Source organism: Schistocerca nitens, chromosome 1 (assembly GCF_023898315.1).
Source record: "Schistocerca nitens isolate TAMUIC-IGC-003100 chromosome 1, iqSchNite1.1, whole genome shotgun sequence".
NCBI lineage: Eukaryota > Metazoa > Arthropoda > Insecta > Orthoptera > Acrididae > Schistocerca > Schistocerca nitens.
The window spans coordinates 429,872,326-429,900,284 of NC_064614.1; the positions used below are offsets into that span (position 1 = coordinate 429,872,326).

The 27,959-nt window shown below is 41.6% G+C and overlaps 1 protein-coding gene across 3 annotated transcripts in view; it reads right to left on the reverse strand.

Annotated features, from left to right (window-relative positions):
• LOC126250848 (thioredoxin reductase 2, mitochondrial) overlaps window positions 1-27,959 on the reverse strand; it is a 73,079-nt gene that overhangs the window by 38,472 nt on the left and 6,648 nt on the right. For all 3 annotated transcript variants that reach the window (XM_049951593.1, XM_049951592.1, XM_049951591.1), the window contains 2 exons: window positions 8,891-9,120; window positions 8,221-8,456 (listed from right to left, as the gene is read on the reverse strand). In XM_049951593.1, the coding sequence (XP_049807550.1) occupies window positions 8,221-8,456; window positions 8,891-9,120 (466 nt within the window). The remainder of the gene's footprint in view (window positions 1-8,220; window positions 8,457-8,890; window positions 9,121-27,959) is intronic.

Below are 27,959 nucleotides of genomic sequence, written 5' to 3' on the forward strand. Positions count from 1 at the left end.
CTTCAGCATTCTTCTGTAGCACCACATTTTTAAGTGCTTTATCTGGAAACTACCTTGAGCAGTTAAACAGTGAACCGACTCGTGGTGATAACGTATTAGACCTTCTGGTGACAAACAGACCCGAATTATTTGAAACAGTTAACACAGAACAGGGAATCAGCGATCATAAAGTGGTTATGGCATCAATGATTTCAGCCATAAATAGAAATATTAAAAAAGGTAGGAAGATTTTTCTGTTTAGCAAAAGTGACAAAAAGCAGATTACAGAGTACCTGACGGCTCAACACAAAAGTTTTGTCTCAAGTACAGATAGTGTTGAGGATCAGTGGACAAAGTTCAAAACCATCGTACAATATGCGTTAGATGAATATGTGCCAAGCAAGATTGTAAGAGATGGAAAAGAGCCACCGTGGTACAACAACCGAGTTAGAAAACTGCTGCGGAAGCAAAGGGAACTTCACAGCAAACATAAACATAGCCAAAGCCTTGCAGACAAACAAAAATTACGCGAAGCGAAATGTAGTGTGAGGAGGGCTATACAAGAGGCGTTCAATGAATTCGAAAGTAAACTTCTATGTACTGACTTGGCAGAAAATCCTAAGAAATTTTGGTCTTATGTCAAAGCGGTATGTGGATCAAAACAAAATGTCCAGACACTCTGTGACCAAAATGGTACTGAAACAGAGGATGACAGACTAAAGGCCGAAATACTAAATGTCTTTTTCCAAAGCTGTTTCACAGAGGAAGACTGCACTGTAGTTCCTTCTCTAGATTGTCGTACAGATGACAAAATGGTAGATATCGAAATAGACGACAGAGGGCTAGAGAAACAATTAAAATCGCTCAAAAGAGGAAAGGCTGCTGGACCTGATGGGATACCAGTTCGATTTTACACAGAGTATGCGAAGGAACTTTCCCCCCTTCTTGCAGCGGTGTACCGTAGGTCTCTAGAGGAGCGTTCCAAAGGATTGGAAAAGGGCACAGGTCATCCCCGTTTTCAAGAAGGGACGTCTAACAGATGTGCAGAACTATAGACCTATATCTTTAACGTCGATCAGTTGCAGAATTTTGGAACACGTATTATGTTCGAGTATAATTACTTTTATGGAGACTAGAAATCTACTCTGTAGGAATCAGCATGGGTTTCGAAAAAGACTGTCGTGTGAAACCCAGCTCGCGCTATTCGTCCACGAGACTCAGAGGGCCATAAATATGGGTTCACAGGTAGATGCCGTGTTTCTTGACTTCCGCAAGGCGTTCGATACAGTTCCCCACAGTCGTTTAATGAACAAAGTAAGAGCATATGCACTATCAGACCAATTGTGTGATTGGATTGAAGAGTTCATGGATAACAGAACGCAGCATGTCATTCTCAATGGAGAGAAGTCTTCCGAAGTAAGAGTGATTTCAGGTGTGCCGCAGGGGAGTGTCATAGGACCGTTGCTATTCACAATATACATAAATGACCTGGTGGATGACATCGGAAGTTCACTGAGGCTTTTTGCAGATGATGCTGTGGTGTATCGAGAGGTTGTAACAATGGAAAATTGTACTAAAATGCAGGAGGATCTGCAGTGAATTGACGCATGGTGCAGGGAATGGCAATTGAATCACAATGTAGACAAGTGTAATGTGCTGCGAATACATAGAAAGATAGATCCCTTATCATTTAGCTACAAATAGCAGGTCAGCAACTGGAAGCAGTTAATTCCATAAATTATCTGGCAGTACGCATTAAGAATGATTTAAAATGGAATGATCGACGGTAAAGCAGATGCCAGACAGATTCATTGGAAGAATCCTAAGGAAATGCAATACCAAAACAAAGGAAGTAGGTTACAGTACGCTTGTTCGCCCACTGCTTGAATACTGCTCAGCAGTGTGGGATACGTACCAGATAGGGTTGATAGAAGAGACAGAGAAGATCCAACGGAGAGCAGTGCGCTTCGTTACAGGATCATTTAGTAATAGCGAAAGTGTTACGGAGATGATGGATAAACTCCAGTGGAAGACTCTGCAGGAGAGACGCTCAGTAGCTCGGTACGGGCTTTTGTTAAAGTTTCGAGAACATACCTTCACCGAAGAGTCAAGCAGTATATTGCTCCATCCTACGTATATCTCGCGAAGAGACCATGAGAATAAAATCAGAGAGATTAGAGCCCACATGGAAGCATACCGACAATCCTCCTTTCCATGAACAATACGAGACTGGAATAGAAGCGAGAACCGATAGAGGTACTCAGGGTACCCTCCGCCACACACCGTCAGGTGGCTTGTGGAGTATGGATGTAGATGTAGATTTCGAAATCTTCTATTTTCTTCTTGTCCAAACTATTTATTGTCCATGTTTCACTTCCATACATGGCTACACTCCATACAAATACTTTCAGAAACGACTTCCTGACACTTAAATCTATACTCAATGTTAACGAATTTCTCTTCTTCAGAAACGCTTTCCTTGCCATTGCCAGTCCACATTTTATATCTTCTCTACTTCGACCATCATCAGTTATTTTGCTCCCCAAATAGCAAAACTCCTTTACTACTTTAAGTGTCTCATTTCCTAACCTAATTCCCTCAGCATCACCAAACTTCATTCGACTACATTCCATTATCCTCGTTTTGCTTTTGTTGATGTTCATCATATACCCTCCTTTCAAGACACTGTCCATTCCATTCAACTGCTCTTCCAAGTCCTTTGCTGTCTCTGACACAATTACAATGTCATTGGCAAACCTCAAGGTTTTTATTTCTTCTCCATGGATTTTAATACCTACTCCGAATTTTGCTTTTGTTTCCTTTACTGCTTGCTCAATATACAGATTGAATAACATCGGGGAGAGGCTATAACCCTGTCTCACTCTCTTCCCAACCACTGCTTCCCTTTCATGCCCCTCGACTCCTGTAACTGCCATCTGGTTTCTGTAAAAATTGTAAATAGCTTTTTGCTCCCTGTATTTTACCCCTGCCACCTTCAGAATTTGAAAGAGAGTATTCCAGTCAACATTGTCAAAAGCTTTCTCTAAGTCTACAAATGCTAGAAACGTAGGTTTGCCTTTCCTTAATCTTTCTTCTAAGATAAGTTGCAAGGTCAGTATTGACTCACATGTTCCAACATTTCTACGGAATCCAAACTGATCTTGCCCGAGGTCGGCTTCTACCAGTTTTTCCATTCATCTGTAAAGAATTCATGTTAGTATTTTGCAGCTGTGACTTATTAAACTGATAGTTCGGTAATTTTCACATCTGTCAACACCTTTCTTTGGGATTGGAATTATTATATTCTTCTTGAAGTCTGAGGGAATTTTGCCTGTCTCGTACATCTTGCTCAACAGATGGTAGAGTTTTGTCATGACTGGCTCTCCCAAGGCCGTCAGTAGTTGTTTTGACTCAGGTCTTTCAGTGCTCTGTCAAACTCTTCATGCAGTATCATATCTCCCATTTCATCTTCATCTACATCCTCTTCCATTTCCATAATATTGTCCTCAAGAACATCGCCCTTGTATAGACCCTCTATATACTCCTTCCACCTTTCTGCCTTCCCTTTTTTGCTGAGAACTGGGTTTCCATCTGAGCTCTTGATATTCATACAAGTGGTTCTCTTTTCTCCAAATGTCTCTCTAATTTTCCTGTAGGCAGTATCTATCTTACCCATAGTGAGATAAGCCTCTACATCCTTACATTTGTCCTCTAGCCATCCCTGCTTAGCCATTTTGCACTGCCTGTCGATATCATTTTTGAGATGTTTGTATTCCTTTTTGCCTGCTTCATTTACTATATTTTTATATTTTCTCCTTTCATCAATTAAATTCAATATTTATTCTGTTACCCAAGGATTTCTACTAGCCCTCGTCTTTTTACCTACTTGATCCTCTGCTGCCTTCACTACTTCATCCCTCAGAGCTACCCATTCTTCTTCTACTGTATTTCTTTCCACCATTCCTGTCAATTGTTCCCTTATGCTCTCTCTGAAACACTGTACAACCTCTGGTTCTTTCAGTTTATCCAGGTCCCATCTCCTTAAATTCCCACCTTTTTGCAGTTTCTTCAGTTTTAATCTACAGTTCATAACCAATAGATTGTGGTCAGAGTCCACATCTGCCCCTGGAAATGTGTTACAATTTAAAACCTGGTTCCTAAATCTGTCTTACCATTATATAATCTATCTGATACCTTTTAGTATCTCCAGGGTTCTTCCATGTATACAACCTTCTTTTATGGTTCTTGAACCAAGTGTTAGCTATGATTAAGTTGTGCTCTGTGCAAAATTCTACCAGGCGGCTTCCTCTTTCATTTCTTCCCCCCAATCCATGTTCACCTACTACATTTCCTACTGTCCCTTTTCCTACTCTTGAATTCCAGTCACCCATGACTATTAAATTTTCGTCTCCCTTCACTACCTGAATAATTTCTTTTATCTCATCATACATTTCTTCAATTTCTTCATCATCTGCAGAGCTAGTTGGCATATAAACTTGTACTACTGTAGTAGGCGTGGGCTTCGTGTCTATCATTGAGTAGCAATGGCATTATTTAAGCTTGTGCTAACCTCTGTTTACTTTATATTTGACAATCAATGTTTTGAACACATTGATAGCACTGCTCTCCTACTGTGGTAGCTAATTTATTTAAGGCTGGTGTGGAAGAAAAAGCACTCAACTCTGCAGTTTTAAAATTGACAGTGTTCTGGAGAAATGTTGGAGTCACAATCATAGTTTGGCCCCATTATGAGAACAAATTGTTCAAGTTTCTTGAACATCTTTAACTCCATTCATGTAACTATCAAATTTATAGTGGAACAGGAAGTGAGTGGCTGTGAGTTTTTTAATTTTCGCAGTGAAATGAGTGGTCAAAGAAATTTCTGGTTTGCAACTGACCATTTTTGACTGAATTCCACAATATTTTGACTAGCAGATGTCCTTTCTAAATATTGTAGAATGTAGCTGACGACAACTGCCTGCAAGCCCAAATTTTCTTTGAACATAATGAATGGCTTTCTACCATTTCTGAACTTATTAATGCAACATAAATAATATAGGTTTTTAGACCATTGCATTTCCTGTGCCCCCTCACACCAATTTATACTTGCTGGCATCTAGCTGTTTCCATGCTTCACAAACTACGAGTGTACTTAAAACTTTAGTACATAAGTGTCAAGAGTATATGACAGTGACAGCCTACATGGTGAAGTAGTACACCTGAAACAGATATTCAATGAGAATGGATATACAATACAAATTAAAAGAATTGCTTTTACAAAAACTGAGTATATATTAAATTCCCTGTGAGTGTGCTAAAAGTACATATGTACTGTTTTTCCCAACCAAGTGACAAGCCACCTTCAGCCACTCTACCAAGGCATTATAAAATGGCTGAAACAGAAGTACAAAAAAATTTTTGCACAGAAGAGGCTGACCTGTCTCCACAGTGTAACAAGAAAAGTGATATCTTTGATGCTATGTATTTTGTGAGAATTGAGCGGTATTCAGCGCATGAAAGCACAATACATCAAACTGTTTTCAGAAGGCTGGTTGTAATTGGATACTAGCACTTACAGAAGGGACCACATCAGCAAACAATGAAACTTCATCTGAACAACGGCAGCTAATGGGCAAGATGAAAATACCATATACCTTAGCTTTGACTCTTAAGCTGACTTTGATGAAGGTGTTGATGTCTGTTAGTCCATGACAACTGATGATGTGTTGCAGAAGAGGATGACAGAGAAACAAGGAAGTGAAGAACAGGATGAAACAGAATCTTCCCTAGCACCTACAGTGTCTAAAGCCACTGAAGAAATGGACACAATTAAACATTACGTGTTAGGCTTTGAAGCTGATAAAGAAAAGGGACAATACAATATCAAAATTAGGACAGAAAACAAGCAATCATTGAGATCTTTTTCAAACACCTGTGAATACAGGACTATGCGGTATACTGTAGTCAGGTTAATATGTATTGTTTACCACTGGTTTAGCAATGGGACTCTATATTATCAGTAGTGATTCACCAATGGGAAAAAATGAAATGAATGGTGTTCCTTTCTATTAAGAACAACTGTGTAAATTCTTCCTCACTTTGTGAATAAATAAAATCATCACATGTCAGGTTAGTATTTATTTAATAGTCATTCATTCATTCATTCATTCATTCATTGAAATTGAATTAGGTGGTACCATCTCTCTATTAACCAGTTACTTTATTTATACATAATGTTTTAAGAGTTACATATGGGTACTGGTGTTGTTATCCACAGTAAAATTGAAATTGGATGTTAAGGTGATTAACATAAATACTGTATATACAGGTACACATTCACATATGAAATAAATAAATTGACTTAAATTGAAGTTGAATGTTTATATACGAGTCTTTTTAGACATATTCCTAAAATATGGGTTCATATTTTAGGCTTGAGATTAGTGCTCTCATCATGTGATGCACCTGCATTCGAATTGGCTGTTGGATTGTGTGTACATGCCTGGCAGCTTGGGTGTCGCCAATGTCATTATATTTAAAACATTTTTGCTTCTTGAATACTAAGGCATAATATTTAATTTCTGTGTGTAATATTCCAAATGTATTCTCAAAAAGGTGCATTTAGGAATTACCCAAATGTGCTACTTTTCAGTATGCACTTTTACTGGAAAAAAATACAATCATTATCAAATTAGGTATTTTTGGTAGTACGTTTACCCACTTATGGCATTCAAAATCTGTGGTCCTTTCAAAAATGTAATAATGAGATTCTATTTTATTGTAACAAGAGTTTCCACCTGCACAATTCAGAAAATCATCTCATCTTGCACAGCTGCTTGCAGTCTGACCTCAGTGGCCAGACAGTGATCATGTGTGTGTGTGTGTGTGTGTGTGTGTGTGTGTGTGTGTGTGTGTGTGCAAGTTGTGCTTGTGTGAATGGTGTATTGTCTACTTTAGAAGGTGGACTTTTGGCCGAAAGCTCACATGTTTAGCACCCTTCTTGTTGTCCCCGTCTGTCTCCTCTATATGATGAATAGCAATGTATGCTAACATGATATTGTCATTATTCCATCCCGGATTTTCAACTGTTTATCATTATTATTTCAAATTAAACTGCAGCTGGAATTATGAAGTACCACAGGTTTGATATTAATCTGCATCACATGTCCTTTAATACCACAATCCATTTGGCCTCAATCTCTCCTAGCACAGGTCCCATACCCTCCTCCACTCGTTTCCCGTTGCTCACACTTCGCCCTATCAATCTACTCACTCTCTTCTACAGAGTCTCCCTGTTCCATTGTTCTACCTCCCCCTCCCAGCCCCATACTCCACTTAATGTGCCACATACAACTCTTCGTGCCTTCCCAGGCCAAGCTCATCAGTGCTATATTTCTATCTTGTTCCCTTGCTGCCTCTCACTTCAGCTCTCAGTGACCTTTACTTCCCCATGTCGTTACTACATTCAGCCACCCTTCCCTCCAGTTGAGCTGCAGTGCCATGGCTATTAGTCACCACGGACAATGGAGACAAGTGTGTGTAGAAGGGGAGAGGTGGGAGTGGGAGTGGGAGTGGGAGTGGGAGGAGGAGGAGGAGGAGGCACGAGCATGAATGTGAGTGAGTGCACATGAGAAAGGTCACAGAGAGCTGGAACAAGGGAACAAGATAAACGCATATTATGCCTGACAACAGCTCATATAACATATATTTTGCTCATATGGAGGTACATAGACAGTTGTTTTCCCTAGCTATATTCACAAGAGGAAAAGGAAAGTAAATGATAGTAACAGTGCAGGGTACCCTGCACAACACTCGATATGGTGGTTTGCGGGCTGTATGTAGATTTAAATGTAGAATGGGTCAAGTATATGGTGAATGGTTACCTTACTTTGTGCATATTTATTAGTGTGGCACTGCCACAATTAAAATGCCAATGCTACCTAGTATTACCACTTTCTATTGATCAGTACACCACTAGAAAATACAAGACAATCTTTCAAACTGTCAGACACAAACTAACAAAACATAAGAAAATCATTTCAACAGCCACTTTCTGGCAAAACAGTTACAGTAGGATAATCATGGGCAAGCAATACCAACAGAAAATAGTCTGGGACTCATCACTGAGCACCATTCAAACATGCAAGTTCGTTTTGTCTTGCCTCAGTTGCATGTGTACAGCCATTCAAGATGAATTCAACAGTTCCATCCACAATATTGTTGCGAGTCATCTTTTCTTACCTGATCTTCTGTGCTGTCCGTAACACTTTTCCAACGCACCAGAAGTCTGTTATCGGCCTGCTTCTCCACAGATAATGGTACACACTTATGTAAAAATTTCACACCACGCTCAGCCATCTCATCTGCAACTAGGCCTGCCATTTGTTGGTCAAAGCCTCTGAGCACTACAGAACGTACCATTACCGTTGCATCATATCCCAAACCATTAAGAAAACCAGCACATTCTAGACCAATGTCTGAATTGAAAAGGTAAGGAAATTTAAGTTCAAAAGATATTTTAATAGATCATTTGTGTCAGTTAGTATGGAAAACTTAGAAAAGATAGTGAGAGAATCAATTGTAGAACCCGTCCCCGCACACAACAGTAAGAAAAGAATAATGTTAAAAAACTATAGGACAAAACAAGTTCCCTGGTGTGTTTTCCAAAATACATGAACCCAAACATATTAACAGGACCAAAATACAACACTATGGCTAAAAAAAATAAGAGTAAATTTTGATCCTTTTAACAGCAAGTATTAAACTCCTCTAAAAGTTTCATCTGATTTTTGTAGATTGTTGTGTTTTCCTTGTGCATATACAACAATGAAAGATTTAACAAATGAAAACTTTATCTGCTGAAGCTAAAAAAGTAACATGTTTATGCAGATTCGAAGGAAAAAAAGGATACAGCCAGCACCAACAATCAGCGTCTTGCCAGGAGGGTTCTGGAGACTGAAGATATCATCACTTGTAATGCCATATTCCATGGCACCTGGAATGTCAGGATACCTTGGTCGTCCTCCCACTGCTATCACAAATTTTGCTGCACTTATCTTGCGTTCCTTGCCATTTTTATCAACAGCGTTTATTTCATGTTCATTAATGAAGTGTCCACGGGCATTGATGTAATCAATTTTCCTGAAAACAAATTTTAGGGCAATTCAACAAAGAAATAAAGCAATGTGGTAAGCTCTAGTGCACTTGGCAATCACCATCAAACATTTCTTCATAGAAATATGCTTGTCAAGAAAGTGATTTTAACTTGCAGAGTTACACATTACCTTCATAGTTTTCCAAGTAGAACATAATGTCACTCTCTACGGGAAAAGTACAAGAGTTAAAAACCACGCACTTCAATAAAAAATCAAATAATGATTTAACAGTGAGAAGAAAGAAAGTTTAATTTGTTGAAACTTCCAACTGTTAAAAATTAACTATGGCCAAAGACTGTAGAAGGATTCTATATTTCTCCAAATGTTAAAATAAGAACAATTAAACTTGTTTTAATAATCTAAAATGTAATATACAAGCTATTTTATTCAAAGAATATTTGACTAAAAGGTTAGTAGTTAAAATGCTTAGTGAATGTTGAAAGCAAATGTGAACATGTTACATTAAACTGGAGAATGTTGAAGTTTTACAGCCAAGAGAAGATTTGCTACAGAAAGTATAAAGTACCTCACACAAGAAAGCTAAGATGCACAACATCACTAAGTGACAAAGGTAGAGAATAGTGAAAAGGAGCAACCAACGGTTGCTTCGTCAGGAAAGAGAGAAGGAGAGGGAAAGATGAAAGGATGTGGGTTTTAAGGGAGAGGGTAAGGAGTCATTCCAATCCCGGGAGCGGAAAGACTTACCTTGGGGGAAAAAAGGACAGGTATACACTGGCGCGCACACACACACACACACACACATATCCATCCGCACATACACAGACACGAGCAGACATTTGTAAAGGCAGAGAGTTCAGGCAGAGATGTCAGTCGAGGCAGAAGTACAGAGGCAAAGATGTTGAAAGACAGGTGAGGTATGAGCGGCGGCAACTTGAAATTAGCGGAGGTTGAGGCCTGGCGGATAACGAGAGGAGAGGATATACTGAAGGGCAAGTTCCCATCTCCGGAGTTCTGACAGGTTGGTGTTAGTGGGAAGTATACAGATAACCCGGACGGTGTAACACTGTGCCAAGATGTGCTGGCCGTGCACCGAGGCATGTTTAGCCACAGGGTGATCCTCATTACCAACAAACACTGTCTGCCTGTGTCCATTCATGCGAATGGACAGTTTGTTGCTGGTCATTCCCACATAGAAAGCTTCACAGTGTAGGCCGGTCAGTTGGTAAATCACGTGGGTGCTTTCACACGTGGCTCTGCCTTTGATCGTGTACACCTTCCGGGTTACAGGACTGGAGTAGGTGGTCGTGGGAGGGTGCATGGGACAGGTTTTACAGCGGGGGTGGTTACAAGGGTAGGAGCCAGAGGGTAGGGAAAGTGGTTTGGGGATTTCATAGGGATGAACTAACAGGTTAGAAGGTTAGGTGGACGACGGAAAGACACTCTTGGTGGAGTGGGGAGGATTTCATGAAGGATGGATCTTATTTCAGGGCAGGATTTGAGTAAGTCGTATCCCTGCTGATCCCTGCTGATTATAACCACCATACAGTAAATACAACTTCCTATACATTCCGCCTGTCAAGATCTTTAATGTAAATACTGCTTAATAAGCCTGAAATTTGTGTCACAGTTCTTTATAACTTATCAGTTCATATACAGCTCAATACATGACTTCATTTCCCAACAGGAAGGTTGTTAAAAGTGGCTTGTTAACACAACTCTGATAAAAATGGTCAAGTATGTCTTCTACAAACAACTATTCTGCCATTCACTTACAGCAATTTACAAAATGTCGATGCAACTACTCTGCAATTCACACTTAAGAGCCTGGCAGGGAGTCCATCGAACCACTTTCATTATGTCTCTAGCAGAAAACTTAAACCTAGCAGTGCAAGCTCCAACTTCTCTTATTTTATTACAATGATCACTTCTCCCTATTAGGTGGGTGTCAACAAAATATTCTCGCATTCAAAGGTTAATTTTGGAGATTGAAATTTTATGAAAAGATCTCACTGCAATGAAAAAACATCTGTTTTACTAACTTCCACTGCAACTCACGTATCATATGCGTGACACAGTCTTCCGTATTTCATGATAATACAAACCAAGCTGCCCATCTTGCTGCATCATACTGCAGAGCAATATTCTGGCGGATGCCAGACAAGTGTAACATACACAGTCTCTTTAGCAGATCTGTTGCCTCTTCTTTAAGGGTTCTGCCAATAAAACACAGGCTATGCTTTGCCTATTCTATAACATTATCTTTGTAATCATACCAATTTAAATTGCTTGCAGTTGCAATTTTTAAGTATTAATTGAACTGACAGCCTTCAGCTTTGTATCATTTATCATGTAACTGAAATTTTGTGAATTCCTTTTGGTACTCATGTGGATCGTGTGATCGTCTCAAAAATGAGATTGACAGGAAATGAAAAATGGCTAAGCAGGGATGGCTAGAGGACAAATGTAAGGATGTAGAGGCTTATCTCACTAGGCGTAAGATAGATACTGCCTACAGGAAAATTAAAGAGACCTTTGGAGAAAGGAGAACCACTTGCATGAATATCAAGAGCTTTGACGGAAACCCAGTTCTAAGCATAGATACTGCCTACAGGAAAATTAAAGAGACCTTTGGAGAAAGGAGAACCACTTGCATGAATATCAAGAGCTTTGACGGAAACCCAGTTCTAAGCAAAGAAGGGAAAGCAGAAAGGTGGAAGGAGTATATAGAGGGTCTACATAAGGGCGATGTACTTGAGGACAATGTTATGGAAATGGAAGAGGATGTAGATGAAGATGAAATGGGAGATACGATACTGCGTGGAGAATTTGACAGATCACTGAAAGACCTGAGTCGAAACAAGGCCCCGGGAGTAGACAACATTCCATTGGAACTACTGACGGCCTTGGGAGAGCCAGTCATGACAAAACTCTACCATATGGTGAGCAAGATGTATGAGACAGGCGAAATTCCCTCAGACTTCAAGAAGAATACATTACTTCCAATCCCAAAGAAAGCAGGTGTTTACAGATGTGAAAATTACCGAACCATCAGTTTAATAAGTCACAGCTGCAAAGTACTAACGCGAATTCTTTACAGACGAACGGAAAAACTGATAGAAGCCGACCTCGGGCAAGATCAGTTTGGATTCCGTAGAAATGTTGGAACACGTGAGGCAATACTGACCTTACGACTTATCTTAGAAAATAGATTAAGGAAAGGCAAACCTACGTTTCTAGCACTTGTAGACTTAGAGAAAGCTTTTGACAATGTTGACTGGAATACTCTCTTTCAAACTCTGAAGGTGGCAGGGGTAAAATACAGGGAGCAAAAGGCTATTTACAATTTGTACAGAAACCAGATGGCAGTTATAAAAGTCAAGGGGTATGAAAGGGAAGCAGTGGTTGGGAAGGGAGTGAGACAGGGTTGTAGCCTATCCCCGATGTTATTCAATCTGTGTATTGAGCAAGCAGTAAAGGAAACAAAAGAAAAATTTGGAGTAGGAATTAAAATCCATGGAGAAGAAATAAAAACTTTGAGGTTTGCCGATGACATTGTAACTGCGTCAGAGACAGCAAAGGACTTGGAAGAGCAGTTGAATGGAATGGACAGTGTCTTGAAAGGAGGGTATAAGATGAACGTCAACAAAAGCAAAACGAGGATAATGGAATGTAGTCGAATTTATTCGGGTGATTCTGAGGGAATTAGATTAGGAAATGAGACACTTAAAGTAGTAAAAGAGTTTTGCTATTTGGGGAGCAAAATAACTGATGATGGTCGAAGTAGAGAAGATGTAAAATGTAGACTGGCAATGGCAAGGAAAGCGATTCTGAAGAAGAGAAATTTGTTAACATCGAGTATAGATTTAACTGTCAGGAAGTCGTTTCGGAAAGTATTTGTATGGAGTGTAGCCATTTATGGAAGTGAAACGTGGGCGATAAATAGTTTAGACAAGAAGAGAATAGAAGCTTTCGAAATGTGGTGCTACAGAAGAATGCTGAAGATTAGATGGGTAGATCACATAACTAATGAGGAAGTATTGAATAGAATTGGGGAGAAGAGGAGCTTGTGGCACAACTTGACGAGAAGAAGGGATCGGTTGGTAGGACATGTTCTGAGACATCGGGGGATCACCAATTTAGTATTGGAGGGCAGCGTGGAGGGTAAAAATTGTAGAGGGAGACCAAGAGATGAATACACTAAGCAGATTCAGAAGGATGTAGGCTCAGTAGGTACAGGGAGATGAAGCAGCTTGCACAGGATAGAGTAGCATGGAGAGCCGCATCAAACCAGTCTCAGGACTGAAGACCACAACAACAACAACAACAACAACAACAACAACCTCATGTGGATGACCTCTCACAGTATTTAGGATTAGTTGCCACATACAAAAGGATATTTTGATTGGATTCCACACCTGAAAAAGCTATTGTCACCTGGAATGAACATCACTGGTCTGCACATCGCTTTCAACATTTGAGCTATGAAGGAACGAATCAAAGTTAATGTTTTAACTTGCCAAAACACTTGCATATACACAATAATTTGCCAGATTAATAATGAAAAAGAGAATCACGTCCAAAAGTACAGAAGAAAAGAATTGTCAGAATTGTCCCGAGTAAGAGAATAAAATGAAAGTTACTGGGATGAGCCTGTTGCACAGGCATTTACATAATACCATCCTTACTACCAACAAAGCTAATTTTGAAAAATGAGTGGAGTACAAATACCACAGGCAGAGTGACTTTTAGGTCATGAGAACTATGCTGGGGAAGCATACTTACACTTGGGACGATTCATGGGAATAGTGAATGGGGCATACACACCCAATGAGCAAAATTATGCAGCTAAGGACTGGAAGGTAAGATCAAAATTGATATTATTGGTTGATCCAGTGAACCATAAACACACAGCAAAAACTGGTGACAATAGAAGTTTGGAACAAGTTAAGGAGAAATTTGAAGACTGAGTTCTTGGAAGAAATGACTGATTAACTCTGTGAACCCCTTTCAACTGGGCAAGTACAAGGGACAATTATGTCAACAAGATAATATCACGTGAAACTGACTAAGGAACAATGGGTTCAAGATTGCCAATGACTGGGTACACACACTACCATTTACAGAACTACCCATGATTATGGCATTACAAAGCTAAGGCATACCTTTTACAGGAGACTGTGATAAATGTAAAGATCCTGCAGTGTGTAAAAAGTGTTCCAGATATCCACACTCAAGAGAAGGAAACAACTTCAGCACTTCACTTCAAAGATAAAAACAAGAACCCAATCAAGAGCTACAAATGTAAGAGGATGGACCACTTCAAAAGCCAATGAAATGAAAGGTTGCACACAAAAGAAAAAGGGCATCACAAACAGACCAATGTGGAGAACTGCTAATTGAGGTGACACACACTATATTATTCTTTTTGGAAAAGTATGTACAGAGAACCAGAATGGATGTTAGATTCTGCAACATCAATGTATATTATTAGAGATAAAACAGCTGTTTATGATGTTACCAATAAAACACATATGGGTACCCCGTATGAAATTTTCACTCTGCACCAGTGTGTGCACTGATGTCAAACTTCCTGGCAGATTAAAACTGCTTGCCAGGCAGAGACTCGAACTCGGGACCTTTTGCAGGCAAGTGCTCTACCATATATGGTTATATCAACAGTGTATGATTCCAAGTTACACTACCAACTTGCAGGACAAGTAGATCCTAATATAAATTTAAAAGGAGAATTAAAGCATCATGGCGCAATGTTTACTGTATACAAACAATGTTACAACAGACTTGTTATCCAAAAGTGAAAGTCAAAAAAGGCAATAGAGTTACCTTCGACATAAATGGGGCACAAATAGTCGACCAATATGGTGAAAATGTAGTTACAGCGACAAATTAAAAGGAATTTTTGCACTAGATGCTACTAAAAAGGTAGATAAAGGTGTAAACCATTCTATGTACTCTGAGAATTTTTTATTTTTATTTTGCAGAAGGCTTGGACACCTAAACACAAAAGGGACATCATTATTAAAGGAATGGAAGATTGCAGTAAATGCAAGGAATCCTGTAAGTATTTATACACAGGAAACAGATCAGATTACCCTTTAAATAAAGTCTAGTAACAGCAGAACCATGGAGGTCTTGCAGATATTATACATACAAACGTCTGTGGATTGATGGAGTACAGAAGAAAGCTATTACATTCTTTCATTTATAGGTGACTGCTCAAGATATAATAATTTTTATTTTTTTAAGTTCTGGAGATCAAGCGAGCAATATGTTTATGAACTTTCACAATATGGTAGAAAGAGGACTGGAAAAGATCAAAATTGTCAAATCTGATAGTGGGGTGGAGTATATCAATCAAAAATTCAGGAAACATTTGAAGGAAGCAGGAATTAGACACCAAACCACCATCAGATACAGTCCATCCCAGAATTGAGTAACAGAGAGCAAATAGGACTATTGTTTCAAAAGTGAGAAGTATGTTAACTGATTCTGTGTTACTTATACATTTTCAGGCAGAGGCAGTGTCAACAGCCATGTATTTCATTAATCAATCACCTATGGAAGTGGTAGAAAATAGGATCCACTACAAATTGTGGACAAGAAAGAAGCCAAACCTAAGCAACTGAAAAGATTTTAGATGGCTATAGTATAGAACCTAAAGCAATCGCTGGGAAAATGGGACTCAAGGCTAAGAAATGTAGTTTTGTAGATTATTCTACAAATAATGACCAGTAGTGGTGTCATACTCATTTAGATTTATAAAAATTAAAAGTGTGTCATCAAGATCATACAATCAATTTATTAACTCCGCAAAGTTTAAGAAATAGAAACTCTGGAAAAAGAAACAAAAACTGCAGAAGAGGTAGAAGATCATCATGAGCACATAGGTACAGTGTACGAAGATGAAGTTCAAGAATATGACGAACAGAAAGAAAATATTTTAAGACATTCTTCTCACACACCTAAAACTAAGATTACCTTGGTTATGAAATGTACATAGCCAAATATTTTAATGGTGAACCTAAAACATTTAAAGAGGCTGCAAGTGGTCCAAATTCTCAACAATGGAGAGAAGATATGGAAAGTGAACTGGAGTCATTTTGTCAAAATAAAACTACTAACCTGTGGAAATTCCAGAAAGGGAGAAACCATCAAAGGCACAATGGGTGTTGAACAGAATAAATTCTAAGAGTGCAGCACCAAAATACAAAGCATGACTAATAATCAAGTTGTGTGTGTGTGTGTGTGTGTGTGTGTGTGTGTGTGTGTGTGTGCACGCGAGCGCTATAACATGTATTGCACTGCACAGACCTCTGACAGTGTTCTATATATCCTTGCTGTGTTGTCTGGCTAATTTAATTTTATATGCAAGTTTTATGTATTCTTGAATATTAAAATACAGTTTCCCTTATTCCTACAAATTACTATTCAGGCTTACTTATTCCACTGCATAAGTTCTAACTAAAACTGGTTGAACTACCTATAAAATCCATGTAACACATCAGAAGTGTTATTGTTATAGTCAATTAGTAACAGTTTTGAGGTGAATCTGAGACAATGTAATGAAATATACGGTAGCGAAAGTATGACAAGGAATCTCAGTAGCAGCTTGCAGTACAATCTGGCAGATGAATATATCTGTCAATATGAAAGCACTGTTCCAGTATCCAAAGGGAACGTGGCTCGTAGAACAAATGCCTTCATCAAACAAGACACACCTACAAATCATCCATGTCATCAGAAGAGATTGAGCAAGAATCTAAATGTGCGCTCACACAAGACTTTTTTCCACTATTGTGTGAAGGATTCTCTTATATAAAGGTTAATTATGATCAACTGGCTTGATCGCTGCAATACACTGTGCAATAGTAAAAAATATCTTGGTGGTAGTTGAACACATCCTTGTCAGTTCTTCAACTCCTTAACACAACTGTGTTGATAGAACTTCCCTGTGGGCACATACTGTGATCTGATTTACCAAATAGATTAAAGCACACTGTATATACAGCACGCAGAGTTTGTCACTACATACACCTACACAGTTTAGTAAAAATGTATGGATGCTTATATGCTCCTAAACACATTAAAAATCAGGTTACTAAAATTCCTCACAATTTACACCACCTAACCATATATGGAAATAATTATTAGGAGTTATCCTATAAAAATTAAATCAAAATTCTCAGACAGAGAAACAGAGAGAGAGAGAGAGAGAGAGAGAGAGAGAGAGAGAGATCATATAATTATTTACAGGTAAACACACATGAACAGCGACTGCTTAAATGCCTCTGCACAAGCTCTAATTTAATTTTGTCTTTGTGGTCCCCACGAGAGCAAATCACAGGTGGGACTGAATAATATTTTTACAGCCTACACTTAATACCGGTTCTTGAAATTCTGCGAATAGGACTTTTTCAACACTTCTGCAACACTACCATGAATCAAATAAGCCTTTCATCATTCATGCCGGTCTTTATATACATGTTAGTGTTGTACGGTATGGAACCCGTAGACATCAACATTCTGAGATGGGACACACAAGTGATTTGTAAGACGTCTTCTCTGTAGAATGACTTCATTTTCCCAGTATCCTGCCAATGAACAGAAGACTGCCATCTGCTCTACTTATGACAGGACTGTAATCATTCAATTCTATATCCCTACAAACTGTTACACTCAGATATTTGTTTGAGTTGACTGATTCTATCTGTTAGCATTGGTATAGTAATCAAAGAATACTTTTTTTTTTAATTTGTGAAGTGCATAATTTGACACTGCTGAAAGCTTAAATCAAGTTGCCAATCATTGCATCATTTTGAAATCCTATTAAGATTTAACTGAATGTATATGCAGCTTCTTTTCAGTTAGTACTTTATTATTAATATAGATAACTGCATTGTCAGTGAAAAGTCTGTGGTTACTATTAATACCATGTCATTTATATAAAACATGAACAACAAGGGTCGCAACACACATCCCTGGGGTCACCTGAAGTTAGTTACGTTTGTCTACTCTCCCTACAGGATGACATGATGCATCCTCCCCACTGAAAAATCCTCAAACTAGTCACAAATTTTGAAAAAAAAAAAAAAAAAAATTGTCACTAAATTATTTTGTCAATTATTGATTGTTTTAATTGTTATAGTCACAAATTTTGTTTGACACTCCACAGCATCACAGTTTTTGCTAATAATCGTTAGTATGGTACTGAGTCAAAAGCTTTCTGGAAGTCCTGAGAGTGCATCCACCTGATTGCCTTGATCCATGCCTTTCAAGATGACACATGAGAAAAAGTGCACCTTGGGTTTCACAGGATTGAAGTTTTTGGAATGCATGCCGATTGGCATGTTCGACCGATTCTAGAGTATTGCTTTTCAGTCTGAAACTTTTATCATGTTAGATTAATAGAAGAAATAGGAGGAGCTCTAACAAAGAGCAGTGCGTTTCATCACAGGATTGTGCAGTCAGCGCAAGTGTGTTACGGAGATTCTCAACAAAATCCAATGGCAGAGGCAAAAAGACAAGCATTTCACATTATGGAGAGATTTACTAACGGAATTCCTAAAGTTTACATTCCAGGGACAGCCAGAGAACATATTACTTCCTCCAATTCTTGACAAAATAAGATAATTGGACAGATTAAAAAAAATCTACTCACCAAGCAGCGGCAGAACTCACACATAAGATTATAATTACGCAAGCTTTTGGAATCAGTGGTGGCTACTTCAGGCAGAAGGGGAAGGAAGAGGGGTGAAGGAAAAGGCCTGGAGAGATCTAGCAAAAGGGGTAGATTTCAGTAAAGTCTGGTAAGTCTACCCTGACCCACAGTTCCACGAGACTTTCTCGAAATCTAACGACCCCTTTTGCTAGACCTCTCCAGTCCTTTTCCTTTACCCCTCTTCCTTCCCCTTCAACCCTTCTGCCTGAAGGAGCAGCCAAATGTGTGTGTTCTGCCGCCACTTGGTAAGTAGATTTTTTTTATCTGTCCAATTCCTTTATATTGCTTTCTCTTATGAAATGACCACAATGAGAAAATACAAGCAATTTTAGAGCTAATACAGACGTTTACTGTCAATCATTCTTACCATGCACCATTCACGAGCGGAAGAAGGGATAGAACGGTACCAGAAGTACCCTCCGCTACATATTGGTTAAGATGTCTTGTGGAGTACAGATGTAGGTGTACACCATTCTGCTCAAGATACATCACAATGTGATTATATGACATGTTTTAGAATTCTACAACTGTTGGACGTCAAGGAGATCAAATGGTAGGGTTGAAGACCACTTCTGCTGCCCTTACTGTAGATACGACTGACCTGTGCTTCCTTCTGTCTACTGTTCAAGGGATTTTAAGTGTATTCTGGTTAACAAGAGAGTTAATTTAGCAGAAAATTCTGTATAGAATCTCACAAGGATTCCTACATTTCCTCACAGTAACTATTACCAGTTTCAACAATGACATCCTCAAAGATGTCAAGTTTTTGCAATCAGGTATAATACATTTCCATTATGAGTTGACTATCAGACCATCTGTTCTAGATAGTTTTCAGATAAGGCATTCAGCAAAGTTTCACATCATGTCTTGTCACATCTACCAGATACAAAACTATTTCACACGATGAAAGTAAATTGTTATGTGTTCTATAACACATGACAATTTTATTATTTCCACAACCAGTCTGTATTTACATACTTCTAAGTTAAGAAATCTTTAAAATCCATGTAAAAGCAAATTTATCATGGTGACATGGCAAATACCAGCCTGCCGTATCACAACATGAAAACATGACATACAGTGCATGTCAATATGAAACTGCTTAGTATGCCTGCTACAGATCTAGGGGATATATGTTTTAAGTAGAGTGGTTTTCAATGGGTGTTGCATGCATTTGGGACATATTATTCACACAGGTTAGTATGGCCAACACACTTGGGCGACACTGCATTCGGTCAGAACAGAGAGCAGAGGTCAGTAACAGTTCATATAACGTGGGCCGAGATTTAGCACCTTTCATATTGACGTACTGTGACTGTTGAGAACATTCTAGAAGGGAGAACACATTCATCTGTATGGCACAGTCTATCACATGCTACAACCTGGGCCAGAATTATCAAATTGTCTTTAAAAACCAAAGATATCCAACCAGCCCCATTTAGGAAACACAGCAGCCTCTGTATCATCTACCTTCTGTCAGACTATGCACTGCCAGGATTCATGTTCAAAAATTCCAGATTCATTCCCTCTCATCCACAGAAATCACATGGTTTAGCATAAGGGATGTCTTGTGAGTGGATCCAGGTCAGTTGATGCTGTCATGGTCATGGACAAGTTGCAGTTTTAGTTGGAGCTATGACCACTGGTTCACTTTCACTACTGTGAAACCCATTGTATTGAATAAGTGCTCACATGTTGTATGGTATGCGTTTTAGAGCTCACATTTACCAAGACTTTTTGCCCCTAGTATCATATACTTTCAACTGTGTGCATTTACAGAATCAACTCTTTCGCTGCTGTGGCCATATATACATGTCTCGCTATGCTCTTTCCCATGTGCTGGGGACCTGTACATGTGCACCACTTGGGTTTTCCTACAGCACTATGAATGTCTGTATGCGCCTCAGCCACCGATGAGTTACTTCCACATCTCAATGAATAAAAATTTTTCTGAGTATTTACCACAGAACGTATGTGCCTCTCTGTGTACCATCATTACAACTTAAGACCACACCATTCACAATGTGGAAGGATGTGAATTGGCATGTCACATGACAATAGGTCAGATGTAAAACCCAATAACTCTAAAACGAAATGAGATATCTTTCGGGGTCTCAATTTTAAATAAAATTTCAATCACTTATCTACATGTCATTCATTAAAAGGTATGAGCTAAAAAAAGCAATCACATGCAAACTCTGCCCAATGCATTACTTTTAGCTTTGAAACTAAAATTTTGTGCAGTGTTTTACTTAACTTGATGCAGCATGGAAAGTATGACAATGGAAAGAAATTCAGTTCTTTATAGAGCGAACATACCCGTCTATAAGATGCGCAAAGAAATTTTGTGTATTTCACCTAACAGTTTTAGAGAAATCTAATCATAAATATTTCATATTAGCCGGAACGCCGTGTCTCAGCAGTACGGCCATAATAAAGGTTGCCCTCAGCATGGAATACAGAGAGCATGTCTGTAACAGTGAAAGGCTAAATATGGTACACCCTGCGTAATGGAAAGGTGATAGGGTTGTGCCAATGTTCCTGTCAGGGACAGCACCGTGCTGGAGTATTCATTCTACTGCACTTGTTTCCTAAGGGTATTATTGCAGTTGGGCTGTACGAGGCTGAAACTCTGCACTGATATGTGTGATGCTTTTGTACTGCATGAAGACCTGAACTACACAGGACAATGCATTTTTTTTTTTTTTTTTTAGGGCGCACAACTTCAATGGTCATTAGCGCCCAGACTACGTTAGGAATGCACCGCGAGGCACAAGTTTAAAACAGCAACTAAAAGGGAAAACACGATAAAAGACAGATTGACAGGCATCGGATTAAAAAAACAGCATAATCAAATGTCCTTAGACACGTTTGTCAAGTTGATAAAACGAAGAACGCGAGCAGCTGCTCCTGGGTCATCCGCTAAAATGGCATCTAGAGTACATGGCAGGCCAAGATCAAGACGCAGTGTATTAAAATCCGGACAGGACGTTAAAATGTGGCGGACCGTCAGCAATTGCCCACATGGGTAGAACGGCGCCGGCGCAGCCGGCGGCAGATGGCGATGGCTAAACCGGCAGTGCAGTGTCCAATTCGTAAGTGGGCCAAAACGACCTCCTCCCACCGAGAAGGGCATGAGGAGGACGTCCAAGCCGCGGGAAGAGGTTTCAAGGCCCGAAGCTTGTTGTCCGTAAGTGCAGCCCAATCGGCATGCCACAGCGATAAAATGCACCAACAAATGACCCTGCTACAATCTGATGAAGGGACACAACAAGAAGCTGTCCGAGGCTGGAGGACCGCAGCCTTGGCCGCGGCATCTGCAGCTTCGTTCCCAGAGATACCGACATGGCCAGGAACCCACATAAAGCTAACCGCAGAACCGTCGTCCACCAGCTGCTGAAGAGAGCGTTGGATCCGGCTCACGAAAGGGTGAACCAGATACGGATCACTGAGGCTCTGGATGGCGCTCAGGGGATCGGAGCAGATGACATAAGCAGAATGTCAGTGGCGGAAGATGTAAAGAACAGCCTGGTAGAGGGCAAAGAGCTCAGCTGTAAAGACCGAACAATGGCCATGGAGCCGGTATTTGAAACTTTGTAATAAAAGAACACCCGACCCCGTCATTGGTCTTAGAGCCATCTGTATAAATGAAGGCCATATTAATGAACTTCGAACAAAGTTCGACAAAACGGTAGTGGTGTACCGAACCGGGGGTAACCTCCTTTGGGAGCGAGCTGATGTCAAGGTGAACGCGAACCTGAGCCTGGAGCCAAGGTGGCGTGTGGCTCTCGCCCACTCAAAAGGTTGCAGGGAGTGAAAAATCAAGGTGTTGAAGGAGGCGACGAAAGCGAACTCCAGGGGGTAGCAGGGCAGAGACATACAACCCGTATTGACGGTCGAGAGAGTCGTCAAAAAAGGAACGATAAGACGGGTTGTCGGGCATTGACAGTAGCCGACAGGCATACCGACAAAGCAGTATATCATGCCGGTAGGTGAGTGGCAATTCACCGGCTTCAGCATGAAGACTCTCGACGGGACTAGTATAAAACGCTCCGATCGCAAGACGTAAACCCCGATGTTGTATGGAGTTGAGGCGGCGTAAGATGGACGGCCGTGCAGAGGAGTAGACGAAGCTCCCATAATCCAGCTTAGAGCGGACGATCGACCGATATAGGCGAAGTAAGATGGTTTGATCCGCTCCCCACTACTGAGAACACGGAGGACATTTAGAGAACGGGTACAATGGGCAGCCAAATATGACACATGTGGAGACCGGCTAAGTTTCCTGTCAAATGTAAGACCTAAAAATTTTGTTGTCTCCACGAATGGGAGAGCAACGGGACCGAGTCGTAAGGATGGTGGGAGAAACTCTTTGTAGCGCCAGAAGTTAATACAGACCGTCTTCTTGCCAGAAAAACGGAAGCCATTGGCGACACTTCTGGAGTAAAGACGGTCAAGAGAACGCTGAAGACAGCGCTCCAGGAAACATGTACACTGCGCGCTACAATAGATGGTAAAATCGTCCATGAAAAGGGAGCCTGATACATCAGCTGGGAGGCAATCCATTATTGGATTGATCGCTATGGCGAAGAGAGCGACACTCAAAACTGAGCCCTGTGGCACCCCAGTCTCCTGGCGAAAGGTGTCCGACAGGACAGAACCCACACGTACCCTGAACTGTCGATCCACTAAAAAGGAACGAATAAAAAGAGGGAGGCGACCGTGAAGGCCCCATGTATGCATGGTGGAGAGAATGCCCGCCCTCCAACAGGTGTCTTAAGCCTTCTCCAAATCAAAGAACACAGCCGAGGTCAGGCGCTTCCGCAAGAAGTTATTCATAATGAAGGTCGACAAGGTAACCAGATGGTCAACAGCAGAGCGGCGCCTACGAAATCCAATTGTACATTGGTAAGTAGGTGTCAAGATTCAAGCAGCCAAACCAAACGAGAGTTAACCATTCGCTCCATCACCTTACGGACACAGCTGGTAAGCGAGATGGGTCGATAACTGGAAGGCAAGTGCTTGTCCTTCCCCGGCTTAGGAATCGGTACAACAATAGACTCGCACCAGCATGCGGGAACACGTCCCTCAATCCAGATGCGATTATAAGTATGGAGAAGGAAACCTTTACCCGCAGGAGAAAGGTTCTTCAGCATCTGAATATGAATAGAATCAGGCCCTGGAGCGGAGGAGCGTGACCGGGCAAGTGCATTTTCGAGTTCCCGCATGGTGAATGGGGCATTATAACTTTTACGATTCGAGGAGTGGAAGTTAGGTGGCCTAGCCTCCTCTGCCTGATTTCGGGGGAGGAAGGCAGGGTGGTAATGAGCGGAGCTCGAAACCTCTGCGAAAAAGCGGCCGAAGGTATTGGAGACATCCTCAGGGGCCACAAGGACGTCATTCGCGACCGTCAAGCCAGAAACTGGTGAGTGGACCTTAGTGCCAGATAGCCGGCGCAGGCTACCCCAGACAACAGAAGTAGGAGTAAAACTGTTGAAGGTGCTTGTGAAAGCAGCCCAGCTGGCTTTCTTGCTTTCTTTAATAATACGACGACACTGCGCACATAATCGTTTATAATTGATAAAATTCGCCACTGTAGGGTGGCGTTTAAAGGTGCGTAAAGCACGTCGCCGAGCACGTAAAGCGTCTCTACATGCTGCGGTCCACCAGGGGACCGGTACGCGACGTGGAGAAGAAATAGTGTGAGGGATGGAATATTCAGCAGCAGTGAGAATGACTTCCGTGAGGTGTGCGACCTGGCTATCGCAGCTTGTGAAGGTTTGATCCTGAAAGGTCGCCCTGGAAGAGAAGAGCCCCCAGTCTGCTTTGGAGATGTTCCAACTAGTTGAGCACAGAGAGGTGGTATGATGCAGGAGATGGATAACACACGGGAAGTGGTCGCTCGAATATGTATCAGAAAGTGCATACCACTCAAACCAGCGTGCAAGTTGGGTAGTACATATAGAGAGGTCTAAATGGGAATAGGTGTGAGATGTGTCCGAAAGAAAAGTAGGGGCGCCAGTGTTGAGGCAGACAAGATTGAGCTGGTTGAAAAGGTCTGCTAACAGGGAGCCCCTCGGGCAGGATGCTGGAGAGCCCCAAAGGGGATGGTGGGCATTGAAGTCTCCAGTTAACAAAAATGGTGCAGGGAGCTGAGCAATAATTTGCATCATGTCTGCCCTGGTAACAGCAGATGACGATGGAGTGTAAACGGTACAAATGGAAAATGTAAAAGTGGGGAGAGTAATTCGAGCAGCAACTGCCTGCAGGCCGGTGTGCAATGTGATGGGATCATAGTAAATATCATCCCGGACCAGCAACATAACCCCTCCATGAGCCGGAATACCTGCCACAGGGGGTAGGTCAAAACGCACAGATGTGTAGTGTGCCAAGGCAATTTGATCACATGGGCATAGCTTCGTTTTCTGGAGGGCTACGATGAGCGGACGGTGCAAGCGGAGCAGCAACTTCAAGTCCTCTCGGTTGGAGCGAATGCTGCGAATATTCCAGTGAATAAGTGCCATCGTGAGAAGAAAAAGAAGATGCAAGAAGGGGTCACATCGAAGGCCGCTGAGGGCCTGGCTTCGAGCGAGCACTGCCGCCGCTATCAGTAGGCAGACAGTCATCGTCCATTGGTTCTATAGGTTAATCGGCCATCTTGTTAAGATGGCTGGGAGGGGGAGCTTCCTCCGCCGGTGAACGGCCAGATGTTCGGCTACCAGCGGTGCGGCCAGGCAAAACGGATGACGGCCTGGGGCGGCAACCGCTGGGTGGCGCAGGAGAAGAAATGCGCCGTGGCGGAGAAGGAGAACTGTGCTTCCTATGAGCCTTCTTGGAAGGTCTTTTAGTGGAAGTACTGGTCGATGGCTGGGAGTTCGAGGTACGTAGGAAGTCTGCATGGGACGGTTCCTTCTTGAAGGCCCGTGCATCTGACTTCTGGGTCTTCGTCTTGGCAGAAGCTGATGAAGGTGCTTGTGTCTGAGGGGTGACGAGAGGAAGAGGAGACGTCGACCAGGCGATCTTAGCACTGGCCGAACGGACGACCGTAGTGCTGAAGGTCAGATCACATGTCTGCGTCGCCACCTCCCTGGTAGTCCGAGGAGAGGCGAGGACAGTACTGTATTTCCCCGCTGGGAGCAGCGTGGGCTTCCTACTAGCAAATAGCTTGCGAGCAGCCGAGGTGGACACTTTCTCTTTGACCCGAATTTCCTGTATAGAGCATTCTTCCTTGTAGATGGGACAGTCGCAGGAGGACGATGCATGGTCACCCTGACAGTTCACACAACAAGGAGACGGAGGTGGACAGTCACCCTCATGGGCATCCCTGCCGCAAGTGACACATTTAGCCGCATTGGAACAAGACTGGCAAGTGTGATTAAAACACTGACACTGGTAGCAGCGCGTAGGTGTCGGGACATAGGGGCGAACAGAAATAACCTCGTAGCCCGCTTTGATGCGCGACGGCAGCTGAACACTATCAAAGGTCAAGAAAAGTGTCCGGGTCGGTACAAGGTCATTGTTGACCTTTTTCATGACCCTATGGACAGCCGTCACACCCTGCTCAGCAAGGAAAGACTGAATCTCCTCGTCAGTCAATCCGTCGAGTGATCTAGTATATACCACACCACGAGACAAATTCAAAGTGCGGTGAACCTCCACCCGGACAGGGAACATGTACAGGAGTGTGGCCCGAAGCAGTTTTTGTGCCTGAAAGGAGCTCTCAGTTTCTAGTAACAAGGTACCGTTACGCAACCTGGTACAGGACTTGACAGATCTGGCGATGGCATCTATGCCCTTCTGGATAACGAAAGGGTTGACAGAGGAAAAATCCTTTCCGTCCTCAGATCGAGAAACTACGAGGAACTGTGGGGCAGGCGGTAGTACTTTTGTCACTGGTGGCTGGTCAAGTTTCCGTTTTTGGGCAGAAGTCGAGAGAGAAGGAGAGAAATCCATTGCGGAGAATCCCCATGATTGCCAGAGTCTCCGATGGCGCGCTCCTTCCTTGTGGGGACCCTCTCAGAGGACACTCCCACCTTAGGTGAATGTTTACACCTCAGGTCACACCTCCCGAGAAACAAACAGAGCGACCAATCGGCATGGTCGGAAGGTGTCAGCTCAGGCAATCACCCCTCCCTGGGCCTGGCCTTTACCAGGGGGTACGTGCGTGCCTTACTTGTCTACCCAGGGCGGGGAATTACGCGTTACCCTGTCACCGGCTACGCGTGCGAACGCGTGGGTCGGCCTTCAGGCACGCACAGGGAGGGAGGAAGGAAGAAGAGGAAAAAGAAGGGAGAGAAAGGACAGACTGTCTCAAGCGCCGAGGCGGAGACCAGAGAAGACAAGGAGAAGAAGGCAAGGGAAAGAAGGCAAGGGAAAGAAGGCAAGGGAAAGAAGGCAAGGGAAAGAAGGCAAGGGAAAGAAGGCAAGGGAAAGAGTAAGTAAGACAGTGAGATGGAGAAGAACAAAGAAAGGAACCAACCAAAGGAAGGAAGAAACCAGAAGAAGTGAAAAACCAAAATGACCGCAAATATAGGTCGTGGAACCGTCCGTCTCCGGACACAGGCGCTAACTACCCCCTTGAGGGGGAGGGACTCCTTTTAGTCGCCTCTTACGACAGGCAGGAATACCTCGGGCCTATTCTAACCCCCGGACCCGCAGGGGGGAGAACAATGCAATGAATGAATGAATTATCACATTGTATGGGATTCACAGATTTTGAAATGTTTCAATTTAAATGAAGTCTGTATTAAAAATCTCTAGGAAAAAGGCATAGATTTAACTAATGGTAATACAATGATGTTCTGGCTTCCATTAGACTCCACCTGGATAGTGAGAAATTGAGAACTGACAACTGGCAAGGAGATTCCATATCACAAAAACTAGTGTCAGTTGTCAGAGGAAGTTCCCAAATCATCCAACTGGGAAAATAAAGAAAGAATGTAGGTTAAAGAAATGCACATGAACCACCTTTATTTTGCTTTTATTGCAGATACCCTAAAACAAATAAAAGAACTTAACATAGCAAGTTTGAAAGTAGGTATGAAAATTAATTACAGGAAGATTAAAATTTTTTATAATCAATGAATTAAAAGAAAGTAATACAATTTAACAATAAAGTCATGGAATGA